The 9,840-nt window shown below is 41.0% G+C and overlaps 1 protein-coding gene across 1 annotated transcript in view; it reads left to right on the top strand.

The window, feature by feature from the left end:
• PDGFRL (platelet-derived growth factor receptor-like) overlaps positions 1 to 9,840 on the top strand; it is an 11,771-nt gene that overhangs the window by 234 nt on the left and 1,697 nt on the right. Inside the window, exons 2-4 of the mRNA XM_009876790.1 lie at positions 271 to 274; positions 466 to 760; positions 8,225 to 8,376. Of these exons, the coding sequence (XP_009875092.1) occupies positions 271 to 274; positions 466 to 760; positions 8,225 to 8,376 (451 nt within the window). The remainder of the gene's footprint in view (positions 1 to 270; positions 275 to 465; positions 761 to 8,224; positions 8,377 to 9,840) is intronic.

Genomic DNA, 9,840 nt, shown 5'->3' with positions numbered 1-9,840 from the left:
TGTCCAAGACCTCATCGAACCTGGCCTTGAACATCCCCAGGGAGGGGGCAGCCACGGCCTTTCTGGGCAATCTGTTCCAGAGTCTTGCCACCCAACTGTCTTGGCAGTTACACGATGGAGAAACGACAAAAGTAACTGGAGACAGAAGTGCCGTATTTTTTCCCTTCACATATGTAAGGTTCTCAATACTTGACATATTTGTCTGTTTATGTGATTGTAAGTACGTTTTCTGCATGTTGCTGAAAGCTCTCTTTTTTCCATTTTCCCCAGGAAAGTGGGTCATGCCAGAGACTTCAAAAACTTAGGAAAACTCCTTCTCATTTTTATGCGTTCTTTATAGGAAGAAGCAAACTTTAGTCATTCTCTATACTGATGATAAGAAATATCTTTTTTCTTTTGTTTTTGCAAAAAGACTAGGTAATCCTTTTATAATCAGTAGTAACATTTCCTTCTTTATTTTACTAGTTATTGGACAGCCTGCGAAGAGTAAGCGTCCAAAAGAACCTGGGGAAAACAAAATTAAGCCTGTTAACAAAAAAGTAAGACCCAAACCCCCCAAAATGAAGGAGAGAGAATCTGCTGACTCCTCTTTGAAGGCCCAGTCCATACTGACACAGGTGATGGATAAAGGCCGTTTCCAGAAACTTGCTGCCACTTTAAGCCTGTCTGCAGGACAAAGCATAGAACTGCGATGTAAAGGGAGTAATGTTACTTGGAACTATCCTTCATACTTAGACACCTTTAAAGACTCGAGACTCAGGTAAGCTGGTTTTGAGGGGAAAAAAACCCCAACACTTTTAACACCATTGGGTTTTTTTGTTAGTTTTTTTTTTATTTAAAATGTTTTTGCAGTTAAGGTCTTCTGCTTAGTAGTTTTCTAATGTCAAAAGAAGAATGAGCATCTTTCGTTCCTTACCAAGTACTACCCTGTGATTTGCACTGTGGAATAGTGTCATAGTATGTGAACTGCATTTGCATCGGATGAATCTAAAACAGAAGATGTGATAGATCCAGTAGGGCATTGGTGTGCTCCAACAACTAACGGGGAACCACATTAAAGCTAATACAAAGTAAAACTCTCAAAACTTGTGAGTGTGGGTGCCAGGTGCTTGCTACTAGCTGTTGCTGCACAGAGACCTGCTCCTGGTTGCTATTGTAGCTACTGCCTGAGGCACTAAAACTAATTTCCTGAAGAGGCTCAAACAGGTGAAAAAAATACACCAACCACCATGCTAAGGAGCAAGTAAGAGTAGTCTTTACTCTTTCATTCGAGGTTATCTTTGTGTGCGAAAGGGAACTGCAAGGTTTGTGGTGTGGCAGAGTTTAATGCTGAGGATGGTCACTTTGGGTTTGGGAAGGCTTTTTCTTTCATGTGGTGACATCTTAATGGAGGATGTGTAAGTAGTTGTTACAGCAGGAAGAGGAACTGAGGACTCTTTCCTTTTGTCTGCCCTGCCAGGTGAGTGTCCTGTTGCTCTAAACATCTCCAAAACCCATCCATTTGTTTGCCTTCCCAGTTTTTGAGACTAGCACGTGCTGCCAAATGTAGATTACATTTAGTAATTTGCTTCTGTATTTGAAAGAGGAGAGTCATGTAAGAAGCTTAAGGATGTCTTCCACAGGCATTTTTTTGCCATGAAGAGTGTTTTCACTGACTGTTTTATGGAGATTTATGTGTCTGTGAAAGACAAATAGTGAGGAGATGATGGAGCACTGTGAGCGATGCCCTAAGAGCGAACTATATGGAGCTTTTCTTGGATTATTAGGTGAGAGAGGCACAGAGGTATGAGCAATGATACCAACTCTTGTTGTCCTTTTACTACTAAATTAAGTACAACTATTTATACTTTCTGAAAGTAACTGAGGTTTTCTGAATCTCTGTGATCCATTTCACTTATTTACAGGTGTGATGCTACCCTAAAATCCCTCTCAGTTAATTAATTTTTCAGATATATTCTTCTCCTTTCCACTTCTCTTTTCAAAGAGCAATGTTGAACATTGGCAGCTCTATACTGATCTCTAGGATATCCTTCTGAGATTTGTGAGCCAGTTCCCCTCTGAATGTTTATTTGCTTGTCCCCTGAAGGCTGAGGGAGTTCAAGAACTACCCTGGCTGAATAAACCTCTGCAGCTAGTGCAAGGCTTCTGTCGTTACAAGTTACAGCAGCAGCAAGCCGGTTTCTGCTGAGGTATCTCAGCAGAAATATTTTGCAGCAGTATCTCGCCAAAGAGTCTTTTGGCCGATTTGAACAAGTACTGTTTCTTCTTTTGCAAGAAGTAATGTTTTATCTGGATTTATTCCAGTAGGTGGCGTTTATCAGCTGTAAACCAGATCTGACTAATACCACAGAATCGTAGAATGGTTTGGGTTGGAAGGGACCTTAAAGCTCCTCTAGTTCCAACCCCCCTGCCGTGGGCAGGGACACCTCCCACTAGACCAGGTTGCTCAAAGCCCCATCCAGTCTGGCCTTGAACACTGCCAGGGAGGGGGCATCCACAGCTTCTCTGGGCAACCTGTTCCAGCACCTCACCACCCTCACAGTGAAGAATTTCTTCCTAATATTCCATCTAAATCTGCCCTCTTTCAGTTTGAAACTGTTACCCCTCATCCCGTCACTACATTCCCCAATTAAGGGTCCCCCCATCTTTCCTGTAGGCCTCTTGTAATTACCGGAAGACCACATATATCAATATTCAAATATTCAGGTTTTGGAGAGGACTCTGAATGCTTCTTCATTCCTCATTTGACTGTGTATTCCTGTCTTGCAAAATTAAGTACTTTTCTAGTGATACACATGGGACGAAATGCAAGAGCTTAAGGTACTTTGGGGGAAAAAAAGACATGTGTTTCCTAATCGTATTGTTTGGCATTTTGAAGTAGTTTGGGACTCTGTTGCCTCAGCAATTTACCCTTCTCTTATCTCTCAAGTATTTTTAGTATTTTAACCATATAATAAAAGTTAATAATGTCACACAAAAAAAACCCCGCTATAAGACAATTTGGCTGGGTGGTTATAACTTGGCTAAGCATTTGTTTTCTTTTGGAAGTAGGTTAGGCTTATATTTAAGAGTCTGTATTGAAATATGATGATCTTTGCTTTAGAAAAAATATTTTTAAATCAGTTATTGAAACAATAAAGCTGAGTTAGACTAAATCATAGAATCATAGAATGACCTAGGCTGGAAGGGACCTTAGAGATCATTTTAATCAACAAGTTTAAATGTAAGCAGAAGATTCCATTATTAACTAGAGAAATTAAAAACATAGATTAATAGCACACTTCAGAGTTACAAAAATAGTAATATTTTATGGAAACATTGACCACAGTTTTGTGCAGTTATATTTTCTTCACATTTTTAGCATGACTTTGGTAATTATCTCAAGATCTTTACTGTACTGCTAATAGATCCATATGAAACAGTCTGCTTTATAGAATGTCTGATATCTTCAAACACTTTTTGAATGTGTAAAGACAAAGTATAAGATAATCCCTTCGTTACTGATTAGTGAGGTGTGGAGTGAAACCCGAGCTGATTCGCTGGGCTCAGCTCTTTTACTTTGGATTTCTCTGCCAGTCTGGTTGGAGTTGGGGCACTGGTGGAAACCTGAGTTGGTAGCAGCAGTGGGGAAGTGGTTGGGGTCTGGGGAGGTGATGGACAGTGAAGAAGGTGTAGGTCATGGGCCTTGGAGGGTGGGTCAGGAGGAGGGGCAGCCACAGTGAGATAGATCCGTGCAGTCACTGGGGACTTAATGACTACCTTTCTTTTGTTCATTTGTGTGTCCCTACAGCAACAGATACTCAGGTCCTGGTTTTCCTTTAAATATTAGGAAGGATGTACAAATTCAGCTGGTCTGGTGGGAATTTTAACAAGCAAGGCATTTTACATCTCCTGTGAACTGCTAACATCCTCTTCTATCTCCAGCTGCAGCAAGAGGAGGCTTAAGGTCCCTGGCATCTAACAGAATTGCAGTTATGGGAGGCAGCAGAGATCTTCAAGGTGGAGGGTGGTGAGGGCTTCTGTAGCTCAGCTGGTTTGAGAGTTTGTTAACAGCAGAGGTCCAAGACAGGAGCTGACACTGACTCGCTGCATTCTGGTTCCAGTCTGTAGTGCTGGAAAAGGGTGTTCTAGGTTGCAATTATTTCATTATAGCATCTACATAACATGTTTTCTAGGGGTGGTTGCAAAAAGATGTAGGGTGATGTTTTGTCTCCATGCCATGTTTATCACGTTTTTAACTTGCCTGTGTGGTAAGGAGAACAGAGCAGCCTGGAGGACAATGTGACATTTCTAAGAAGGAAGAGATTGTAATTAGAAAAGCCATTTCTGTAGTGCTAGTGGCTGTGCTTTCTCTGAGTTTGTCTTTGTAGGTATACTTTAGGATCTGGTAAATAAAATATTTTTGCTTGTTGTACTAGAGAGTCTCATTTTTTTAATAGATCTGGAGCTGTTAACATATGCTAAAATTATCATATGGGAGGAGGGAAGGATGCTGAGTGAAAGGAGTAGGACTACTCTTGGGCTGTTTCTTGTTGAGCCAGAGGAGAAATCCTCTCTTTGCACTATCCTAACTGAATAAAAGCTTTGCTTTAGAGACTGGAGTGTGCAGTGCGACTCTGTGGAGAAGGCTAGAATCACGTAAACTTGGCTCCTGAGCTAAGGACCCACGCAAGCCTGCTTCAGGACTGGCTTGTTACCTGCAATGCTCTCTGGCCTTGTGTAGCATAAATACACCCCGCAGAGAACTTTCTGCCTGAAAATTTTGCCTACTGGCTGAACTGGCCAAAAGTCTTGGTGGTGTTAATGGTGAAAGGTAGCTCATGCACCTCCGGAACAGAAGGGCTGGAATGCTGTTTTGTAAGACACTGCATAACAAATGAATGACTGTAGGCTCACCCAGAAACTAGATCTGCCATATATGAGAAGGATCAGAATCCTTGCCCTTATTTTTCTTTCTTGTGCTTTATAGCAGAAAACTGCTCTAGATGAAGGCAGCCTAACTTCACATAGTCTCTGCTCTGCCTGACTTGGAGCACGGGTATCCCGCTTGCTGAAGACGAGCTCTATAAGCTCAACTGAAATGGAACTGCTGTGGTGGAAGGAGCTGGGGCAAAGAGCTGGACATGCATCACATGTACATTTGTGGGTGTGTCCAGGGGGTGTATGGACGGGAGCACCTGCACAAACGTTGAGGAAACTGTATGTTGTAGAGGGCCCAATTAGATTGCTTTCAGTGAATGCAAGCTCCTGCGGCCTTAGTGGGAGGCCAGTTGTGCTCTTGTGTAACTGAATATTTTTTTGTTCCATGTGCTCTGAAGTCTGAAAGCAAGGGATTCTTTCCTTGGGTTAAACAGTGAGACGTTCTGTTCTTCTCCTGGTGAGCATGTATTTGGGATAAGCTCTCTTTTGTCAGTATGAATGCAGTGCCTTAAGAGGAGTTAGCATCACTCCAAGAACATCTAGCCATATATACTGTCTTTTTGTCTTATATATATTTTTTTTAAGCTTCTAAACTTCGCATAGTTTTTCTGGCAAAGAAGTTCAAATAACTAAAGCTGAGTAAGAGGAATGTATGGAATAGTTTGGAGTAGTTTCCTAGTTTCTTTAAACAGTCTTGAAAGATTTGCATATACAAATTTTTATCTTGTGATATGTAGAACACAGCAAAGTTTTGTTGCTTGAGTCAGATTTCCCAGCATTAAAAATACTAATGAAACAAAAGTTGTCCTGGAAATACTGGTCAGCTGCAGGATTTACCATTTCTAATTCATTTTATATGGCCTTTTTTTTTTGCTTAACATGGCCATGTCACAAGTCTCAACACTTTCACTCTCAGTTGCCAGGTTTTGTTAGTGCATGTTTGTGGATGACTACCTCGCTGGGCTATTTCCATTGATTACTGGATAGCTTGTTCTCAGCTAAGTAGAACACACTGTACAATAATTAATTAACTCTGACCTTATTTTTCTGTCTCTTGGGATTTTGAGCTATAGTTCAGTGTCTGCATTAACGGTTAGAGGCAAAAATATTCTGGAATAATGGTTTCTCTGTAACATTGACATTCAGTACTGGATACTTCCAAAACATTTTGTGCTGATGTAGTCATGTAGCCTATGAAATGTGAACTGTGAAACTAAATAAAAATAATACAGACTAGGACATGTTTTGGATTTCTCTTCTCGTTGGGTGTGATGCGCAACAGGATCTCTTGCACGAGTAGGAATCTCTCAAAGCTTATCCAAAAACTGAAGATGATTTATAATGTAAATATGAAAACGCTACTACTCCATAATTATGTGAATACAAAAAGTGGAAGCAGGCAAGTGCATTAGCAGGTAGGAAATACAATTTTCCTGTTTGTTTAGGCAGACCTCAAAATTGCCGCGTAGTGGATGAGGGTCCTAATGGTGTCTGAGGGCTTTAACGGAAAAGATAATTCTCAGTTAGCCCTGTTTGGGTTGTGCATTTGATGTGTTCTTAAATTCTGAGCTACTGGCCCTGGCTGGAGGCTGAATGTTGGGTTACATGAACCACTGCTTATGATTGCTGGTAGTAGCGCAAACTGCAGCAGGACACCTAGGGAGTTGGAAATTTTGGGAAGTGCATGTAGCTGGAAGTCGTGGCCTCTCTGTTCAAGCAGTTACTCTGCCTGCAATGGAGACATAAGCAAAACGGAGCATTTGGGGCATACAGTCCAGTCAGGCATGTTGGTAGTACCTCTGTTACAGAGCCACATGGTGTTTTAGAGGATAAAAATTTATTCTAAGTGTGCTAATCCCAGAAATGAATTATTGAGTCAGGCATCTGCCTTACAGAATAACTGCTGCATTAATAAGAAGGAAGAGGAGGATGTTCAGAGAACCCACAGTTGACTTGAGAGTATGGGAGCTGTTCAGATTTCATGCAAGTTGTGTATTTGTCCAGAACCTGTTTGAAACACTGAAAAGAAGTTTGTTATCAAATGCCTAAAACTGGAAAAGTATTTCCTGACTTGGTTAGAATAGAATAGAAATGACCTCGTAACTTGATGTCTTACAAAGCAAACTGTGAAACCTTTGTGTCCTTCATGTGCTGCTGTGTAAAGGCAGATGGTTGAAAATAACATTTTTAAGGGCCAGAGCAGCAGTGGAGAGCATCAGTGCTGCTGCACGGCTGTCCTGACAGGGTTCCCAGAGAACTGGTACTGTTGGACCACTGCTTTTGTGATCCATCAAAAGGCAACACCGCAAACTCCCAACTATAACACCATCTCACTGCAGGAAAGAGGCAGGAAAGCAAACCTTAAGATAAAAAAACCCAACAAGATGAGATTGTAGCTGCTGAATTTCATAGATAGGTCCTTTGACCCTAAGAAACATTGTCTGTATCTACATATCTCTATATTTATAAATATTTGCACATTTACAAATCTCAATCCACTGAGAGATGCATCTGGGAAATTCAGAAGAGGGAGAAAAAGGCAAATCAAGTCGAAAATAATCACAGAGGCTGAATGTTGCACAGTGAGGACACTGTCAGTACACCTCCAGCAGTTCTCAGGGTCATGCTCTGACGTAGCTGGGGGGTCGTGAGGAAACTCCAGTGAGAGAATGCCAGGGAGGTGGCTGGGGGCAGAGCACTAGGCAGTACAAGATGAGTTGCTCGCAGAGTAAATCCCAGCTGAGGTAGAAGCTGTTTATGGTGGTGTTTGCAAGTGAAAACTTGGACCAGTATGTTAAAGGTGGGAAGGTGTTCACACTGAAGGCAGGCACAAATCATGAAGCAAACTCTTATTGAAGTATCTGCCACTTACTACTCTCAAACTACGCTTGTGGTAATACTATTGAAGCAGTGCTACAGTTAGTGGTATCAAAAAAAAGGCTGAAATGTATGCAGATTGACTTGTAGCATGGAAATACGGGATATACATGGACAAACTGAGACAAAACATAGATTAACATATTGTTACAGCAGTTATAGCCCAGTTTCAGAGTGGGGACTGAAAGGAATCCAATAATGGAATCTACAAGGCAAAAGCTTACAAGCGCTTGTGTGTAGTTTAAATCGATAAAACTACTCATGTAAACACGTCTTTGGAGCAAAAGGGGAAGTTGCTGCAGAACTCTGAAAGCAAAAGATGGGTCAGCTGCAGAGCAGGAATAACACAAACCAAAAACGAGCTGGCAAGAGTACAGGGAAATACATCTGTGCTTGTCTGTGCCTTTTGTTTTTTTCTTCTCCCCAGCATAAAGCAGCTTGACAGGTACGGTCAGCTGATCCTCGCAAACGCCACGGCAGCAGACACAGGTGAATATGGCTGCTGGCTTCAGCTGTGCAACGGTGACAAATGCAGGAAGGATGAGACTAAAACGGGTTCCACATATATATTTTTCACAGGTAATTAGCTCACTGGGGGATTATTCATGGTAATATATTTGCTAGTAAGACAGGAATAAAGCTGTGTCAGCAATTCCCATGTCAAGAATTTTTTTCTGTAGTTTTCATCCTTTTTAGTGGATGTTAAGGAAGACAGTGCTGGTGAGCAGAAAATTACTTGCTTAGTTTGATTTATGAGTCTGTTTTCCCTATGGATTGTGCTAAGTGTGTACCCAAAACAATGCATGATGCAATGGAAAACCAAATAGCTATGAAAATACTAACACACATTCTGAGGATCTTCTACAGAATGAATAAAAGAAGTCTAATTTATGAAAATATGTCTGGATAAAGAAAATGAATCTTTGCAGAAGAGGCATCTTGGCATGGCATTCAGGTGATCACATGTCCTGTTTCTCTCCCCCTGCCCCCACATGCACAATTACCTGCACTGACTTCAAAATCTTGACTTCGTTGATCTTGCTAAGGCCACAGTTTCTCCCAAGAGTCTACGTAGTGTGCTGAAAGGCAAAACACTCTTCAGAACCCGTGCTGTCCCACAGAACTTGATGTTGGCTGTAGCCCTAATGCTGCATGGGCAGGATCGTAGTAGGTAACGGTGCAGTTTGCTACTCCTTGGTGCAGCATGGCTGAAATCAGCTAATCTGTTCTCCTCATGGAAAACATGCTCAGTGGGAGAACAACCTTTGCTGCCTGATTAGAGCTAAAGCAGTCTTGGTCAGCAAATATTTCAGCACAAAATGCTAATACAGGATTGCTTGCAAAAGGTTTTGGACCTAAATTAGACCATGAGACTGTGCAGAAGCCATTTATGGAGTGCTTAATGTTCTGAGGTGAAAAAACTTTTCAGTCAAGCTATGTAAATGCTCATGCTTAAAAGAGGAATTTCAGCTTTTTATTTCTAAGAAGCATGCCAAATATGGAAATAGCCTTTACCTGTCATTCTAAAAGCACTAAATACTTCAGCTACTTAGAGCAGTAAATCAAATATTTTGCGTAAAATCATATGTATAAAAAGGAGCAGATCCAAAGAACCTCTCTTTCTACTAGTACTTATCTTGCCAGTGGTGGTGGGTTCTTTTATGTGTTACCTTTTAAAGCTGGACAAGGGAATAGAATTAGATCCAACTAAATATTAGGAAACTTATTAAAAAGGAATTCCAAAGATTTTCTTAATGTTAGGAAAATCTGATTACCATGAGATATACTTTGTTTTTCTTTTTGATTTAATATTTTTAATGCAAACTATGTCAATATATACTCAGAAAAGCTATTTTTCTTCTGTGTGTGCATATTTATAACAAAAAACTTAGGGTTAATATTTAATGTTGCTCATAGCTATTTTCTTGGCTCATAGAATCATAGAATGGTTTGGGGACCTTAAAGCTCATCTAGTTCCAATCCCCCTGCCATGGTAGGGACACCTCCCACTAGACCAGGTTGCTCAAAGCCACATCCAATCTG

This window comes from Apaloderma vittatum, unplaced genomic scaffold (genome assembly GCF_000703405.1).
Source record: "Apaloderma vittatum isolate BGI_N311 unplaced genomic scaffold, ASM70340v1 scaffold14669, whole genome shotgun sequence".
Classification (NCBI taxonomy): Eukaryota; Metazoa; Chordata; class Aves; order Trogoniformes; family Trogonidae; genus Apaloderma; species Apaloderma vittatum.
Note: the sequence above shows the minus strand (reverse complement) of the source record. Positions and strands in the feature narration are given on the sequence as shown.